Raw genomic sequence first — 18850 nt, forward strand, 5'->3', positions numbered from 1 at the left:
TCAGATACAGTACTATATAGAAACACAATGTTTTACCTGCAGAATGTGCTCTTTCAGATACAGTATTATATAGAAACACAATGTTTTACCTGCAGAATCTGCTCTTTCAGATACAGTATTATATAGAAACACAATGTTTTACCTGCAGATTGTGCTCTTTCAGATACAGTACTATATAGAAACACAATGTTTTACCTGCAGAATGTGCTCTTTCAGATACAGTATTATATAGAAACACAATGTTTTACCTACAGAATCTGCTCTTTCAGATACAGTATTATATAGAAACACAATGTTTTACCTACAGAATCTGCTCTTTCAGATACAGTACTATATAGAAACACAATGTTTTACCTACTGAATCTGCTCTTTCAGATACAGTACTATATAGAAACACAATGTTTTACCTGCAGAATCTGCTCTTCCAGATACAGTACTATATAGAATCACAATGTTTAACCTGCAGAATCTGCTCTGTCAGATACAGTATTATATAGAATCACAATGTTTTACCTGCAGGATCTTCTCTTTCAGATACAGTACTATATAGAAACACAATGTTTTACCTGCAGAATCTGCTCTTTCAGATACAGTATTACAGTATTAGCCACAACCAACATAGTGGATCTCTGTTTAGTTGTCCCTGTGTTAACCACAACCAACATGCTGGATCTCTGTTTAGTTGTCCCTGTGTTAACCACAACCAACATGTTGGATCTCTGTTTAGTTGTCACTGTGTTAACCTCAACCAACATGTTGGATCTCTGTTTAGTTGTCACTGTGTTAACCACAACCAACATGCTGGATCTCTGTTTAGTTGTCACTGTGTTAACCACAACCAACATGCTGGATCTCTGTTTAGTTGGCACTGTGTTAACCACAACCAACATGCTGGATCTCTGTTTAGTTGTCACTGTGTTAACCACAACCAACATGTTGGATCTCTGTTTAGTTGTCACTGTGTTAACCACAACCAACATGCTGGATCTCTGTTTAGTTGTCACTGTGTTAACCACAACCAACATGTTGGATCTCTGTTTAGTTGTCACTGTGTTAATCACAACCAACATGTTGGATCTCTGTTTAGTTGTCACTGTGTTAACCACAACCAACATGTTGGATCTCTGTTTAGTTGTCACTGTGTTAACCACAACCAACATGTTGGATCTCTGTTTAGTTGTCACTGTGTTAACCACAACCAACATGCTGGATCTCTGTTTAGTTGTCACTGTGTTAACCACAACCAACATGTTGGATCTCTGTTTAGTTGTCACTGTGTTAATCACAACCAACATGTTGGATCTCTGTTTAGTTGTCACTGTGTTAACCACAACCAACATGTTGGATCTCTGTTTAGTTGTCACTGTGTTAACCACAACCAACATGTTGGATCTCTGTTTAGTTGTCACTGTGTTAACCACAACCAACATGTTGGATCTCTGTTTAGTTGTCACTGTGTTAACCACAACCAACATGTTGGATCTCTGTTTAGGGGTCAGTGCTCTAAAATGAGTCTCTCTGGGAAGAGAGAGGAGGGGGGACCTGCCTCTAAAATGAGTCTCTCTGGGGAGAGAGAGGAGGGGAGCCCTGCCTCTAAAATGAGTCTCTCTGGGGAGAGAGAGGAGGGGGGGACCTGCCTCTAAAATGAGTCTCTCTGGGGAGAGAGAGGAGGGGGGCCCTGCCTCTAAAATGAGTCTCTCTGGGGAACATGACACCAAAACTAAGAGGTGAGATGACAATATTGTTTAAGAATGTATGTTCTAAAAGTTTTTTAAATCAGAAATGATTGCTTATGGGTACATTCTATATAACTGTCCTAGATTTCAGTTGCAGTCCACCTAGATATCTATATATCCACCTAGATATCTATATATCCACCTAGATATCTATATATCCACCTAGATATCTATATATCCACCTAGATATCTATATATCCACCTAGATATCTATATATCCACCCAGATATCTATATATCCACCTAGATATCTATATATCCACCTAGATATCTATATATCCACCTAGATATCTATATATCCACCTAGATATCTATATATCCACCTAGATATCTATATATCCACCTAGATATCTATATATCCACCTAGATATCTATATATCCACCTAGATATCTATATATCCACCTAGATATCTATATATCCACCTAGATATCTATATATCCACCTAGATATCTATATATCCATTGTTTATCAGGAATGGAATGTTGGTATCCTGTATATCTGACTGTGATATGTGGTTGTCTCACCTAGATATCTAAAGATGACTACACTTACAGATGCCATTTTAATTTGACCCAGGTTCTCAAGGCAGGAAAATAACAGCAAATGTGCATTTCATGTGGAAATTATCCACTTTAGAAGTCTTTATAAAGCCTTGTAGTCATTTAATAATTTCTATAAACAACATGAGATAATTTACCAACATTTCTGAAAATGGATATATAGCGTTTTGGAATGAAACTCTTCTTATGTTTCCCCATCTGAGCTCAGAGTAGATGAGAGATGTAATGTTTGTCTCTGTTGTGTTGAAGTCCAATCAAGCAGGAGAGACCAGCCTCCCCTGTACCCAGCTGTGTGTCCATGAAGAGTGACCAGTCTATGAATCCTCCACTAAAGTTTAGAAAGGGAGACTTTTCTACTGAACAAAGGTAAGAAGAACTCATAGGTCATGGTCAGTGAGTTAAACAACACTGTCTCTAGTCATTTCTCCTCTCCCATTTCCCCATTTCATTTTGTTGTTTTCATAATCCATAGGCTAATCCTTTGGTCCATTTTTACAGTCCTAAAACAGTATTAAACAAACACAACATTCCTTACCTGTGTGTGTGTGTTTGTGTGTCTGTGAGTGAGTGTGTGTGTGTGTGCACTCCCTGGATGAGGGGCTGTAATCTCTATCCTGATTGCCTAGTCACTTTTACCCCCACCTACATGTACATATTACCTCAATTACCTCAACTACCTGGTACCCCTGCACATTGACTCAGTACTGGTACTCCTTATAGTCTCATTATTACCTCAACAACCTGGTACCCCTGCACATTGACTCAGTACTGGTACTCCTTATAGTGTCATTATTACCTCAACTACCTGGTACCCTGCACATTGACTCAGTACTGGTACTCCTTATAGTCTCATTATTACCTCAACTACCTGGTACCCCTGCACATTGACTCAGTACTGGTACTCCTTATAGTCTCATTATTACCTCAACTACCTGGTACCCCTGCACATTGACTCAGTACTGGTACTCCTTATAGTCTCATTATTACCTCAACTACCTGGTACCCTGCACATTGACTCAGTACTGGTACTCCTTATAGCCTCATTATTACCTCAACTACCTGGTACCCCTGCACATTGACTCAGTACTGGTACTCCTTATAGTCTCATTATTGTTATTTTGTGTTACTATTTCCTTTTTTTATTTACAAGGTACAAGGGCAATGTAGCACGTCTGGTGAACAGGGCAGAGATCCATATCCGCAAGCAGACCAGCAGAAACTGGATCAGCAGCACGATAAGGTATCACGTCTGGTGAACAGGTCAGAGTTCATATCCTCAGTCAGACCAGTAGAAACTGGATCAGCAGCACTACAAGGTATCACGTCTGGTGAACAGGTCAGAGTTCATATCCTCAGTCAGACCAGTAGAAACTGGATCAGCAGCACTACAAGGTATCACGTCTGGTGAACAGGTCAGAGTTCATATCCTCAGTCAGACCAGTAGAAACTGGATCAGCAGCACGACAAGTTATCACGTCTGGTGGATCATGTATCAGTACTGATAGGATGGAAAGAAAGGGAGCACTGCTCTCAGATCAGTTTTCTACATTCAAATTTTCCTTAACATTATAATTATTTCACAATTCTGAGGAGGCTTATTCTGATGCTTACCCAATAAAAATTGACTAAATCACAGATTTGGCACATCATTGTGTTCATGTTAGGATACACATCATGAAATATATTGAGACAAATGATTGAAAAAGGCCTTTAGCCTACAGTTCATATTTTAATGCAGTCATCTCAGTTTTCATTTGAAGCACATTTGTAGAAGTCCCTTGTTTCTATCAATTGCAAAGACATTGGCAACTTTGTATTTGTAGTCAACTTTGTCCTGAAGATATCGGTGGTCACAGAGAGACTGATAATCCATGTGATTCTATGTTTAGCAGAGAACTTCAGTGTATAAATTCTGTTCTAGTGGTCTGAGGCAGGTGGTAGGTTACTCAGCTGTTCTAGTGGTCTGAGGCAGGTGGTAGATTACTCAGCTGTTCTAGTGGTCTGAGGCAGGTGTTAGATTACTCAGCTGTTCTAGTGGTCTGAGGCAGGTGTTAGATTACTCAGCTGTTCTAGTGGTCTAAGGCAGGTGTTAGATTACTCAGCTGTTCTAGTGGTCTGAGGCAGGTGTTAGATTACTCAGCTGTTCTAGTGGTCTGAGGCAGGTGGTAGATTACTCAGCTGTTCTAGTGGTCTGAGGCAGGTGTTAGATTACTCAGCTGTTCTAGAGGTCTGAGGCAGGTGTTAGATTACTCAGCGGTTCTAGTGGTCTGTGGCAGGTGTTAGATTACTCAGCTGTTCTAGTGGTCTGAGGCAGGTGTTAGATTACTCAGCTGTTCTAGTGGTCTGAGGCAGGTGTTAGATTACTCAGCTGTTCTAGTGGTCTAAGGCAGGTGTTAGATTACTCAGCTGTTCTAGTGGTCTGAAACAGGTGGTAGATTACTCAGCTGTTCTAGTGGTCTGAGGCAGGTGGTAGATTACTCAGCTGTTCTAGTGGTCTGAGGCAGGTGTTAGATTACTCAGCTGTTCTAGTGGTCTGAGGCAGGTGTTAGATTACTCAGCTGTTCTAGTGGTCTGAGGCAGGTGTTAGATTACTCAGCTGTTCTAGTGGTCTGAGGCAGGTGTTAGATTACTCAGCTGTTCTAGTGGTCTAAGGCAGGTGGTAGATTACTCAGCTGTTCTAGTGGTCTGAGGCAGGTGTTAGATTACTCAGCTGTTCTATAGGTCTGAGGCAGGTGTTAGATTACTCAGCTGTTCTAGTGGTCTGAGGCAGGTGTTAGATTACTCAGCTGTTCTAGTGGTCTAAGGCAGGTGGTAGATTACTCAGCTGTTCTAGTGGTCTGAGTCAGGTGTTAGATTACTCAGCTGTTCTATAGGTCTGAGGCAGGTGTTAGATTACTCAGCTGTTCTAGTGGTCTGAGGCAGGTGTTAGATTACTCAGCTGTTCTAGTGGTCTGAGACAGGTGGTAGATTACTCAGCTGTTCTAGTGGTCTGAGGCAGGTGGGAGATTACTCAGCTGTTCTAGTGGTCTGAGACAGGTGTTAGATTATTCAGCTGTTCTAGAGGTCTGAGGCAGGTGTTAGATTACTCAGCTGTTCTAGTGGTCTGAGACAGGTGGTAGATTACTCAGCTGTTCTAGTGGTCTGAGGCAGGTGTTAGATTACTCAGCTGTTCTAGTGGTCTGAGGCAGGTGTTAGATTACTCAGCTGTTCTAGTGGTCTGAGGCAGGTGTTAGATTACTCAGCTGTTCTAGAGGTCTGAGGCAGTTGTTAGATTACTCAGCTGTTCTAGTGGTCTGAGGCAGGTTTTAGATTATTCAGCTGTTCTAGAGGTCTGAGGCAGGTGTTAGATTACTCAGCTGTTCTAGTGGTCTGAGACAGGTGGTAGATTACTCAGCTGTTCTAGTGGTCTGAGGCAGGTGTTAGATTACTCAGCTGTTCTAGTGGTCTGAGGCAGGTGTTAGATTACTCAGCTGTTCTAGTGGTCTGAGGCAGGTGTTAGATTACTCAGCTGTTCTAGTGGTCTGAGGCAGGTGTTAGATTACTCAGCTGTTCTAGAGGTCTGAGGCAGTTGTTAGATTACTCAGCGATTCTAGTGGTCTGAAGCAGGTGGTAGATTACTCAGCTGTTCTAGTGGTCTAAGGCAGGTGGTAGATTACTCAGCTGTTCTAGTGGTCTGAGGCAGGTGGTAGATTACTCAGCTGTTCTAGTGGTCTGAGGCAGGTGGTAGATTACTCAGCTGTTCTAGTGGTCTAAGGCAGGTGTTAGATTACTCAGCTGTTCTAGTGGTCTGAGGCATGTGGTAGATTACTCAGCTGTTCTAGTGGTCTGAGGCAGGTGGTAGATTACTCAGCTGTTCTAGCGGTCTGAGGCAGGTGGTAGATTACTCAGCTGTTCTAGTGGTCTGAGGCAGGTGGTAGATTACTCAGCTGTTCTAGTGGTCTGTGGCAGGTGTTAGATTACTCAGCTGTTCTAGTGGTCTGAGGCAGGTGTTAGATTACTCAGCTGTTCTAGTGGTCTAAGGCAGGTGTTAGATTACTCAGCTGTTCTAGAGGTCTGAGGCAGGTGTTAGATTACTCAGCTGTTCTAGTGGTCTAAGGCAGGTGTTAGATTACTCAGCTGTTCTAGAGGTCTGAGGCAGGTGTTAGATTACTCAGCTGTTCTAGTGGTCTGAGGCAGGTTTTAGATTACTCAGCTGTTCTAGTGGTCTGAGACAGGTGTTAGATTACTCAGCTGTTCTAGTGGTCTGAGGCAGGTGGTAGATTACTCAGCTGTTCTAGTGGTCTGAGGCAGGTGGTAGATTACTCAGCTGTTCTAGTGGTCTAAGGCAGGTGGTAGATTACTCAGATGTTCTAGTGGTCTAAGGCAGGTGGAAGATTACTCAGCTGTTCTAGTGGTCTCAGGCAGGTGGTAGATTACTCAGCTGTTCTAGTGGTCTGAGGCAGGTGTTAGATTACTCAGCTGTTCTAGTGGTCTAAGGCAGGTGTTAGATTACTCAGCTGTTCTAGTGGTCTGAGACAGGTGTTAGATTACTCAGCTGTTCTATAGGTCTGAGGCAGGTGTTAGATTACTCAGCTGTTCTAGTGGTCTGAGGCAGGAGTTAGATTACTCAGCTGTTCTAGTGGTCTGAGGCAGGTGTTAGATTACTCAGCTGTTCTAGTGGTCTGAGGCAGGTGGTAGATTACTCAGCTGTTCTAGTGGTCTGAAGCAGGTGGTAGATTACTCAGCTGTTCTAGTGGTCTAAGGCAGGTGGTAGATTACTCAGATGTTCTAGTGGTCTAAGGCAGGTGGAAGATTACTCAGCTGTTCTAGTGGTCTCAGGCAGGTGGTAGATTACTCAGCTGTTCTAGTGGTCTGAGGCAGGTGTTAGATTACTCAGCTGTTCTAGTGGTCTAAGGCAGGTGTTAGATTACTCAGCTGTTCTAGTGGTCTGAGGCAGGTGTTAGATTACTCAGCTGTTCTAGTGGTCTGAGGCAGGTGTTAGATTACTCAGCTGTTCTAGTGGTCTGAGGCAGGTGTTAGATTATTCAGCTGTTCTAGTGGTCTGAGGCAGGTGTTAGATTACTCAGCTGTTCTAGTGGTCTGAGACAGGTGTTAGATTACTCAGCTGTTCTAGTGGTCTGAGGCAGGTGTTAGATTACTCAGCTGTTCTAGTGGTCTGAAGCAGGTGGTAGATTACTCAGCTGTTCTAGTGGTCTGAGGCAGGTGGTAGATTACTCAGCTGTTCTAGTGGTCTAAGGCAGGTGTTAGATTACTCAGCTGTTCTAGTGGTCTGAAGCAGGTGGTAGATTACTCAGCTGTTCTAGTGGTCTAAGGCAGGTGGTAGATTACTCAGATGTTCTAGTGGTCTAAGGCAGGTGGAAGATTACTCAGCTGTTCTAGTGGTCTCAGGCAGGTGGTAGATTACTCAGCTGTTCTAGTGGTCTGAGGCAGGTGTTAGATTACTCAGCTGTTCTAGTGGTCTAAGGCAGGAGTTAGATTACTCAGCTGTTCTAGTGGTCTGAGGCAGGTGTTAGATTACTCAGCTGTTCTAGTGGTCTGAGGCAGGTGTTAGATTACTCAGCTGTTCTAGTGGTCTGAGGCAGGTGTTAGATTATTCAGCTGTTCTAGTGGTCTGAGGCAGGTGTTAGATTACTCAGCTGTTCTAGTGGTCTGAGACAGGTGTTAGATTACTCAGCTGTTCTAGTGGTCTGAGGCAGGTGTTAGATTACTCAGCTGTTCTAGTGGTCTGAAGCAGGTGGTAGATTACTCAGCTGTTCTAGTGGTCTGAGGCAGGTGGTAGATTACTCAGCTGTTCTAGTGGTCTAAGGCAGGTGTTAGATTACTCAGCTGTTCTAGTGGTCTGAGGCAGGTGGTAGATTACTCAGCTGTTCTAGTGGTCTGAGGCAGGTGGTAGATTACTCAGCTGTTCTAGTGGTCTGAGGCAGGTGGTAGATTACTCAGCTGTTCTAGTGGTCTAAGGCAGGTGGTAGATTACTCAGCTGTTCTAGTGGTCTCAGGCAGGTGGTAGATTACTCAGCTGTTCTAGTGGTCTGAGGCAGGTGTTAGATTACTCAGCGGTTCTAGTGGTCTGAAGCAGGTGTTAGATTACTCAGCTGTTCTAGTGGTCTGAGGCAGGTGGTAGATTACTCAGCTGTTCTAGTGGTCTGAAGCAGGTGTTAGATTACTCAGCTGTTCTAGTGGTCTGAGGCAGGTGTTAGATTACTCAGCTGTTCTAGTGGTCTGAGGCAGGTGTTAGATTACTCAGCTGTTCTAGTGGTCTGAGGCAGGTGTTAGATTACTCAGCTGTTCTAGTGGTCTAAGGCAGGTGTTAGATTACTCAGCTGTTCTAGTGGTCTGAGACAGGTGGTAGATTACTCAGCTGTTCTAGTGGTCTGAGGCAGGTGTTAGATTACTCAGCTGTTCTATAGGTCTGAGGCAGGTGTTAGATTACTCAGCTGTTCTAGTGGTCTGAGGCAGGTGTTAGATTACTCAGCTGTTCTAGTGGTCTGAGGCAGGTGTTAGATTACTCAGCTGTTCTAGTGGTCTGAGGCAGGTGTTAGATTACTCAGCTGTTCTAGTGGTCTGAAGCAGGTGGTAGATTACTCAGCTGTTCTAGTGGTCTAAGGCAGGTGGTAGATTACTCAGCTGTTCTAGTGGTCTGAGGCAGGTGGTAGATTACTCAGCTGTTCTAGTGGTCTGAGGCAGGTGGTAGATTACTCAGCTGTTCTAGTGGTCTAAGGCAGGTGTTAGATTACTCAGCTGTTCTAGTGGTCTGAGGCATGTGGTAGATTACTCAGCTGTTCTAGTGGTCTGAGGCAGGTGGTAGATTACTCAGCTGTTCTAGTGGTCTGAGGCAGGTGGTAGATTACTCAGCTGTTCTAGTGGTCTGAGGCAGGTGGTAGATTACTCAGCTGTTCTAGTGGTCTGTGGCAGGTGTTAGATTACTCAGCTGTTCTAGTGGTCTGAGGCAGGTGTTAGATTACTCAGCTGTTCTAGTGGTCTAAGGCAGGTGTTAGATTACTCAGCTGTTCTAGAGGTCTGAGGCAGGTGTTAGATTACTCAGCTGTTCTAGTGGTCTAAGGCAGGTGTTAGATTACTCAGCTGTTCTAGAGGTCTGAGGCAGGTGTTAGATTACTCAGCTGTTCTAGTGGTCTGAGGCAGGTTTTAGATTACTCAGCTGTTCTAGTGGTCTGAGACAGGTGTTAGATTACTCAGCTGTTCTAGTGGTCTGAGGCAGGTGGTAGATTACTCAGCTGTTCTAGTGGTCTGAGGCAGGTGGTAGATTACTCAGCTGTTCTAGTGGTCTAAGGCAGGTGGTAGATTACTCAGATGTTCTAGTGGTCTAAGGCAGGTGGAAGATTACTCAGCTGTTCTAGTGGTCTCAGGCAGGTGGTAGATTACTCAGCTATTCTAGTGGTCTGAGGCAGGTGTTAGATTACTCAGCTGTTCTAGTGGTCTGAGACAGGTGGTAGATTACTCAGCTGTTCTAGTGGTCTGAGGCAGGTGTTAGATTACTCAGCTGTTCTATAGGTCTGAGGCAGGTGTTAGATTACTCAGCTGTTCTAGTGGTCTGAGGCAGGAGTTAGATTACTCAGCTGTTCTAGTGGTCTGAGGCAGGTGTTAGATTACTCAGCTGTTCTAGTGGTCTGAGGCAGGTGTTAGATTACTCAGCTGTTCTAGTGGTCTGAGGCAGGTGTTAGATTATTCAGCTGTTCTAGTGGTCTGAGGCAGGTGTTAGATTACTCAGCTGTTCTAGTGGTCTGAGACAGGTGTTAGATTACTCAGCTGTTCTAGTGGTCTGAGGCAGGTGTTAGATTACTCAGCTGTTCTAGTGGTCTGAAGCAGGTGGTAGATTACTCAGCTGTTCTAGTGGTCTGAGGCAGGTGGTAGATTACTCAGCTGTTCTAGTGGTCTGAGGCAGGTGGTAGATTACTCAGCTGTTCTAGTGGTCTAAGGCAGGTGTTAGATTACTCAGCTGTTCTAGTGGTCTGAGGCAGGTGGTAGATTACTCAGCTGTTCTAGTGGTCTGAGGCAGGTGGTAGATTACTCAGCTGTTCTAGTGGTCTGAGGCAGGTGGTAGATTACTCAGCTGTTCTAGTGGTCTAAGGCAGGTGGTAGATTACTCAGCTGTTCTAGTGGTCTCAGGCAGGTGGTAGATTACTCAGCTGTTCTAGTGGTCTGAGGCAGGTGTTAGATTACTCAGCTGTTCTAGTGGTCTGAGGCAGGTGTTAGATTACTCAGCGGTTCTAGTGGTCTGAAGCAGGTGTTAGATTACTCAGCTGTTCTAGTGGTCTGAGGCAGGTGGTAGATTACTCAGCTGTTCTAGTGGTCTGAAGCAGGTGTTAGATTACTCAGCTGTTCTAGTGGTCTGAGGCAGGTGGTAGATTACTCAGCTGTTCTAGTGGTCTGTGGCAGGTGTTAGATTACTCAGCTGTTCTAGTGGTCTGTGGCAGGTGTTAGATTACTCAGCTGTTCTAGTGGTCTAAGGCAGGTGTTAGATTACTCAGCTGTTCTAGAGGTCTGAGGCAGGTGTTAGATTACTCAGCTGTTCTAGTGGTCTGAGGCAGGTGTTAGATTACTCAGCTGTTCTTGTGGTCTGAGACAGGTGGTAGATTACTCAGCTGTTCTAGTGGTCTGAGACAGGTGTTAGATTACTCAGCTGTTCTAGTGGTCTGAGGCAGGTGGTAGATTACTCAGCTGTTCTAGTGGTCTGAGGCAGGTGGTAGATTACTCAGCTGTTCTAGTGGTCTAAGGCAGGTGGTAGATTACTCAGCTGTTCTAGTGGTCTCAGGCAGGTGGTAGATTACTCAGCTGTTCTAGTGGTCTGAGGCAGGTGTTAGATTACTCAGCGGTTCTAGTGGTCTGAAGCAGGTGTTAGATTACTCAGCTGTTCTAGTGGTCTGAGGCAGGTGGTAGATTACTCAGCTGTTCTAGTGGTCTGAAGCAGGTGTTAGATTACTCAGCTGTTCTAGTGGTCTGAGGCAGGTGTTAGATTACTCAGCTGTTCTAGTGGTCTGAGGCAGGTGTTAGATTACTCAGCTGTTCTAGTGGTCTGAGGCAGGTGTTAGATTACTCAGCTGTTCTAGTGGTCTAAGGCAGGTGTTAGATTACTCAGCTGTTCTAGTGGTCTGAGACAGGTGGTAGATTACTCAGCTGTTCTAGTGGTCTGAGGCAGGTGTTAGATTACTCAGCTGTTCTATAGGTCTGAGGCAGGTGTTAGATTACTCAGCTGTTCTAGTGGTCTGAGGCAGGTGTTAGATTACTCAGCTGTTCTAGTGGTCTGAGGCAGGTGTTAGATTACTCAGCTGTTCTAGTGGTCTGAGGCAGGTGTTAGATTACTCAGCTGTTCTAGTGGTCTGAAGCAGGTGGTAGATTACTCAGCTGTTCTAGTGGTCTAAGGCAGGTGGTAGATTACTCAGCTGTTCTAGTGGTCTGAGGCAGGTGGTAGATTACTCAGCTGTTCTAGTGGTCTGAGGCAGGTGGTAGATTACTCAGCTGTTCTAGTGGTCTAAGGCAGGTGTTAGATTACTCAGCTGTTCTAGTGGTCTGAGGCATGTGGTAGATTACTCAGCTGTTCTAGTGGTCTGAGGCAGGTGGTAGATTACTCAGCTGTTCTAGTGGTCTGAGGCAGGTGGTAGATTACTCAGCTGTTCTAGTGGTCTGAGGCAGGTGGTAGATTACTCAGCTGTTCTAGTGGTCTGTGGCAGGTGTTAGATTACTCAGCTGTTCTAGTGGTCTGAGGCAGGTGTTAGATTACTCAGCTGTTCTAGTGGTCTAAGGCAGGTGTTAGATTACTCAGCTGTTCTAGAGGTCTGAGGCAGGTGTTAGATTACTCAGCTGTTCTAGTGGTCTAAGGCAGGTGTTAGATTACTCAGCTGTTCTAGAGGTCTGAGGCAGGTGTTAGATTACTCAGCTGTTCTAGTGGTCTGAGGCAGGTTTTAGATTACTCAGCTGTTCTAGTTGTCTGAGACAGGTGTTAGATTACTCAGCTGTTCTAGTGGTCTGAGGCAGGTGGTAGATTACTCAGCTGTTCTAGTGGTCTGAGGCAGGTGGTAGATTACTCAGCTGTTCTAGTGGTCTAAGGCAGGTGGTAGATTACTCAGATGTTCTAGTGGTCTAAGGCAGGTGGAAGATTACTCAGCTGTTCTAGTGGTCTCAGGCAGGTGGTAGATTACTCAGCTATTCTAGTGGTCTGAGGCAGGTGTTAGATTACTCAGCTGTTCTAGTGGTCTGAGACAGGTGGTAGATTACTCAGCTGTTCTAGTGGTCTGAGGCAGGTGTTAGATTACTCAGCTGTTCTATAGGTCTGAGGCAGGTGTTAGATTACTCAGCTGTTCTAGTGGTCTGAGGCAGGAGTTAGATTACTCAGCTGTTCTAGTGGTCTGAGGCAGGTGTTAGATTACTCAGCTGTTCTAGTGGTCTGAGGCAGGTGTTAGATTACTCAGCTGTTCTAGTGGTCTGAGGCAGGTGTTAGATTATTCAGCTGTTCTAGTGGTCTGAGGCAGGTGTTAGATTACTCAGCTGTTCTAGTGGTCTGAGACAGGTGTTAGATTACTCAGCTGTTCTAGTGGTCTGAGGCAGGTGTTAGATTACTCAGCTGTTCTAGTGGTCTGAAGCAGGTGGTAGATTACTCAGCTGTTCTAGTGGTCTGAGGCAGGTGGTAGATTACTCAGCTGTTCTAGTGGTCTGAGGCAGGTGGTAGATTACTCAGCTGTTCTAGTGGTCTAAGGCAGGTGTTAGATTACTCAGCTGTTCTAGTGGTCTGAGGCAGGTGGTAGATTACTCAGCTGTTCTAGTGGTCTGAGGCAGGTGGTAGATTACTCAGCTGTTCTAGTGGTCTGAGGCAGGTGGTAGATTACTCAGCTGTTCTAGTGGTCTAAGGCAGGTGGTAGATTACTCAGCTGTTCTAGTGGTCTCAGGCAGGTGGTAGATTACTCAGCTGTTCTAGTGGTCTGAGGCAGGTGTTAGATTACTCAGCTGTTCTAGTGGTCTGAGGCAGGTGTTAGATTACTCAGCGGTTCTAGTGGTCTGAAGCAGGTGTTAGATTACTCAGCTGTTCTAGTGGTCTGAGGCAGGTGGTAGATTACTCAGCTGTTCTAGTGGTCTGAAGCAGGTGTTAGATTACTCAGCTGTTCTAGTGGTCTGAGGCAGGTGGTAGATTACTCAGCTGTTCTAGTGGTCTGTGGCAGGTGTTAGATTACTCAGCTGTTCTAGTGGTCTGTGGCAGGTGTTAGATTACTCAGCTGTTCTAGTGGTCTAAGGCAGGTGTTAGATTACTCAGCTGTTCTAGAGGTCTGAGGCAGGTGTTAGATTACTCAGCTGTTCTAGTGGTCTGAGGCAGGTGTTAGATTACTCAGCTGTTCTTGTGGTCTGAGACAGGTGGTAGATTACTCAGCTGTTCTAGTGGTCTGAGACAGGTGTTAGATTACTCAGCTGTTCTAGTGGTCTGAGGCAGGTGGTAGATTACTCAGCTGTTCTAGTGGTCTGAGGCAGGTGGTAGATTACTCAGCTGTTCTAGTGGTCTAAGGCAGGTGGTAGATTACTCAGCTGTTCTAGTGGTCTGAGGCAGGTGTTAGATTACTCAGCTGTTCTAGTGGTCTAAGGCAGGTGTTAGATTACTCAGCTGTTCTAGTGGTCTGAGACAGGTGGTAGATTACTCAGCTGTTCTAGTGGTCTGAGGCAGGTGTTAGATTACTCAGCTGTTCTATAGGTCTGAGGCAGGTGTTAGATTACTCAGCTGTTCTAGTGGTCTGAGGCAGGTGTTAGATTACTCAGCTGTTCTAGTGGTCTGAGGCAGGTGTTAGATTACTCAGCTGTTCTAGTGGTCTAAGGCAGGTTTTAGATTACTCAGCTGTTCTAGTGGTCTGAGACAGGTGGTAGATTACTCAGCTGTTCTAGTGGTCTGAGGCAGGTGTTAGATTACTCAGCTGTTCTATAGGTCTGAGGCAGGTGTTAGATTACTCAGCTGTTCTAGTGGTCTGAGGCAGGTGTTAGATTACTCAGCTGTTCTAGTGGTCTGAGGCAGGTGTTAGATTACTCAGCTGTTCTAGTGGTCTGAGGCAGGTGTTAGATTACTCAGCTGTTCTAGTGGTCTGAGGCAGGTGTTAGATTATTCAGCTGTTCTAGTGGTCTGAGGCAGGTGTTAGATTACTCAGCTGTTCTAGTGGTCTGAGACAGGTGTTAGATTACTCAGCTGTTTTAGTGGTCTGAGGCAGGTGTTAGATTACTCAGCTGTTCTAGTGGTCTGAGGCAGGTGGTAGATTACTCAGCTGTTCTAGTGGTCTAAGGCAGGTGTTAGATTACTCAGCTGTTCTAGTGGTCTGAGGCAGGTGGTAGATTACTCAGCTGTTCTAGTGGTCTGAGGCAGGTGGTAGATTACTCAGCTGTTCTAGTGGTCTGAGGCAGGTGGTAGATTACTCAGCTGTTCTAGTGGTCTAAGGCAGGTGGTAGATTACTCAGCTGTTCTAGTGGTCTCAGGCAGGTGGTAGATTACTCAGCTGTTCTAGTGGTCTGAGGCAGGTGTTAGATTACTCAGCTGTTCTAGTGGTCTGAGGCAGGTGTTAGATTACTCAGCGGTTCTAGTGGTCTGAAGCAGGTGTTAGATTACTCAGCTGTTCTAGTGGTCTGAGGCAGGTGGTAGATTACTCAGCTGTTCTAGTGGTCTGAAGCAGGTGTTAGATTACTCAGCTGTTCTAGTGGTCTGAGGCAGGTGGTAGATTACTCAGCTGTTCTAGTGGTCTGTGGCAGGTGTTAGATTACTCAGCTGTTCTAGTGGTCTGTGGCAGGTGTTAGATTACTCAGCTGTTCTAGTGGTCTAAGGCAGGTGTTAGATTACTCAGCTGTTCTAGTGGTCTGAGACAGGTGGTAGATTACTCAGCTGTTCTAGTGGTCTGAGACAGGTGTTAGATTACTCAGCTGTTCTAGTGGTCTGAGGCAGGTGGTAGATTACTCAGCTGTTCTAGTGGTCTGAGGCAGGTGGTAGATTACTCAGCTGTTCTAGTGGTCTAAGGCAGGTGGTAGATTACTCAGCTGTTTGAGTGGTCTGAGGCAGGTGTTAGATTACTCAGCTGTTCTAGTGGTCTAAGGCAGGTGTTAGATTACTCAGCTGTTCTAGTGGTCTGAGACAGGTGGTAGATTACTCAGCTGTTCTAGTGGTCTGAGGCAGGTGTTAGATTACTCAGCTGTTCTATAGGTCTGAGGCAGGTGTTAGATTACTCAGCTGTTCTAGTGGTCTGAGGCAGGTGTTAGATTACTCAGCTGTTCTAGTGGTCTGAGGCAGGTGTTAGATTACTCAGCTGTTCTAGTGGTCTGAGGCAGGTGTTAGATTACTCAGCTGTTCTAGTGGTCTGAGGCAGGTGTTAGATTATTCAGCTGTTCTAGAGGTCTGAGGCAGGTGTTAGATTACTCACCTGTTCTAGTGGTCTGAGACAGGTGGTAGATTACTCAGCTGTTCTAGTGGTCTGAGGCAGGTGTTAGATTACTCAGCTGTTCTATAGGTCTGAGGCAGGTGTTAGATTACTCAGCTGTTCTAGTGGTCTGAGGCAGGTGTTAGATTACTCAGCTGTTCTAGTGGTCTGAGGCAGGTGTTAGATTACTCAGCTGTTCTAGTGGTCTGAGGCAGGTGTTAGATTACTCAGCTATTCTAGTGGTCTGAGGCAGGTGTTAGATTATTCAGCTGTTCTAGAGGTCTGAGGCAGGTTTTAGATTACTCAGCTGTTCTAGTGGTCTGAGACAGGTGTTAGATTACTCAACTGTTCTAGTGGTCTGAGGCAGGTGTTAGATTACTCAGCTGTTCTAGTGGTCTGAGACAGGTGTTAGATTACTCAGCTGTTCTAGTGGTCTGAGGCAGGTGTTAGATTACTCAGCTGTTCTAGTGGTCTGAGGCAGGTGTTAGATTACTCAGCTGTTCTAGTGGTCTGAGACAGGTGGTAGATTACTCAGCTGTTCTAGTGGTCTGAGGCAGGTGTTAGATTACTCAGCTGTTCTAGTGGTCTGAGGCAGGTGTTAGATTACTCAGCTGTTCTAGTGGTCTGAGACAGGTGGTAGATTACTCAGCTGTTCTAGTGGTCTGAGGCAGGTGTTAGATTACTCAGCTGTTCTAGTGGTCTGAGGCAGGTGTTAGATTACTCAGCTGTTCTAGTGGTCTGAGGCAGGTGTTAGATTACTCAGCTGTTCTAGTGGTCTGAAGCAGGTGTTAGATTACTCAGCTGTTCTAGTGGTCTAAGGCAGGTGGTAGATTACTCAGCTGTTCTAGTGGTCTCAGGCAGGTGGTAGATTACTCAGCTGTTCTAGTGGTCTGAGGCAGGTGGTAGATTACTCAGCTGTTCTAGTGGTCTGAGGCAGGTGTTAGATTACTCAGCTGTTCTAGTGGTCTGAGGCAGGTGTTAGATTACTCAGCTGTTCTAGTGTTCTGAGACAGGTGGTAGATTACTCAGCTGTTCTAGTGGTCTGAGGCAGGTGTTAGATTACTCAGCTGTTCTAGTGGTCTGAGGCAGGTGTTAGATTACTCAGCTGTTCTAGTGGTCTGAGGCAGGTGTTAGATTACTCAGCTGTTCTAGTGGTCTGAGGCAGGTGTTAGATTACTCAGCTGTTCTAGTGGTCTAAGGCAGGTGGTAGATTACTCAGCTGTTCTAGTGGTCTCAGGCAGGTGGTAGATTACTCAGCTGTTCTAGTGGTCTGAGGCAGGTGTTAGATTACTCAGTTGTTCTAGTGGTCTAAGGCAGGTGTTAGATTACTCAGCTGTTCTAGTGGTCTGAGGCAGGTGTTAGATTACTCAGCTGTTCTAGTGGTCTGAGGCAGGTGTTAGATTACTCAGCTATTCTAGTGGTCTGAGGCAGGTGTTAGATTATTCAGCTGTTCTAGAGGTCTGAGGCAGGTTTTAGATTACTCAGCTGTTCTAGTGGTCTGAGACAGGTGTTAGATTACTCAGCTGTTCTAGTGGTCTGAGGCAGGTGTTAGATTACTCAGCTGTTCTAGTGGTCTGAGGCAGGTGTTAGATTACTCAGCTGTTCTAGTGGTCTGAGACAGGTGGTAGATTACTCAGCTGTTCTAGTGGTCTGAGGCAGGTGTTAGATTACTCAGCTGTTCTAGTGGTCTGAGGCAGGTGTTAGATTACTCAGCTGTTCTAGTGGTCTGAGACAGGTGGTAGATTACTCAGCTGTTCTAGTGGTCTGAGGCAGGTGTTAGATTACTCAGCTGTTCTAGTGGTCTGAGGCAGGTGTTAGATTACTCACCTGTTCTAGTGGTCTGAGGCAGGTGTTAGATTACTCAGCTGTTCTAGTGGTCTGAAGCAGGTGTTAGATTACTCAGCTGTTCTAGTGGTCTAAGGCAGGTGGTAGATTACTCAGCTGTTCTAGTGGTCTCAGGCAGGTGGTAGATTACTCAGCTGTTCTAGTGGTCTGAGGCAGGTGGTAGATTACTCAGCTGTTCTAGTGGTCTGAGGCAGGTGTTAGATTACTCAGCTGTTCTAGTGGTCTGAGGCAGGTGTTAGATTACTCAGCTGTTCTAGTGTTCTGAGACAGGTGGTAGATTACTCAGCTGTTCTAGTGGTCTGAGGCAGGTGTTAGATTACTCAGCTGTTCTAGTGGTCTGAGGCAGGTGTTAGATTACTCAGCTGTTCTAGTGGTCTGAGGCAGGTGTTAGATTACTCAGCTGTTCTAGTGGTCTGAGGCAGGTGTTAGATTACTCAGCTGTTCTAGTGGTCTAAGGCAGGTGGTAGATTACTCAGCTGTTCTAGTGGTCTCAGGCAGGTGGTAGATTACTCAGCTGTTCTAGTGGTCTGAGGCAGGTGTTAGATTACTCAGTTGTTCTAGTGGTCTAAGGCAGGTGTTAGATTACTCAGCTGTTCTAGTGGTCTGAGACAGGTGGTAGATTACTCAGCTGTTCTAGTGGTCTGAGGCAGGTGTTAGATTACTCAGCTGTTCTATAGGTCTGAGGCAGGTGTTAGATTACTCAGCTGTTCTAGTCGTCTGAGGCAGGTGTTAGATTACTCAGCTGTTCTAGTGGTCTGAGGCAGGTGTTAGATTACTCAGCTGTTCTAGTGGTCTAAGGCAGGTGGTAGATTACTCAGCTGTTCTAGTGGTCTCAGGCAGGTGGTAGATTACTCAGCTGTTCTAGTGGTCTGAGGCAGGTGTTAGATTACTCAGTTGTTCTAGTGGTCTAAGGCAGGTGTTAGATTACTCAGCTGTTCTAGTGGTCTGAGGCAGGTGTTAGATTACTCAGCTGTTCTAGTGGTCTGAGGCAGGTGTTAGATTACTCAGCTATTCTAGTGGTCTGAGGCAGGTGTTAGATTATTCAGCTGTTCTAGAGGTCTGAGGCAGGTTTTAGATTACTCAGCTGTTCTAGTGGTCTGAGACAGGTGTTAGATTACTCAGCTGTTCTAGTGGTCTGAGGCAGGTGTTAGATTACTCAGCTGTTCTAGTGGTCTGAGGCAGGTGTTAGATTACTCAGCTGTTCTAGTGGTCTGAGACAGGTGGTAGATTACTCAGCTGTTCTAGTGGTCTGAGGCAGGTGTTAGATTACTCAGCTGTTCTAGTGGTCTGAGGCAGGTGTTAGATTACTCAGCTGTTCTAGTGG

General features: G+C 45.4%; 1 protein-coding gene across 1 annotated transcript in view; it reads left to right on the top strand.

Moving 5' to 3' along the window:
• LOC129842111 (NACHT, LRR and PYD domains-containing protein 12-like) overlaps nucleotides 1–18850 on the top strand; it is a 109542-nt gene that overhangs the window by 53608 nt on the left and 37084 nt on the right. Inside the window, exon 3 of the mRNA XM_055910506.1 lies at nucleotides 2546–2662. Within this exon, the coding sequence (XP_055766481.1) occupies nucleotides 2546–2662 (117 nt within the window). The remainder of the gene's footprint in view (nucleotides 1–2545; nucleotides 2663–18850) is intronic.

This window comes from Salvelinus fontinalis, unplaced genomic scaffold (genome assembly GCF_029448725.1).
Source record: "Salvelinus fontinalis isolate EN_2023a unplaced genomic scaffold, ASM2944872v1 scaffold_0013, whole genome shotgun sequence".
Taxonomy (NCBI): domain Eukaryota; kingdom Metazoa; phylum Chordata; class Actinopteri; order Salmoniformes; family Salmonidae; genus Salvelinus; species Salvelinus fontinalis.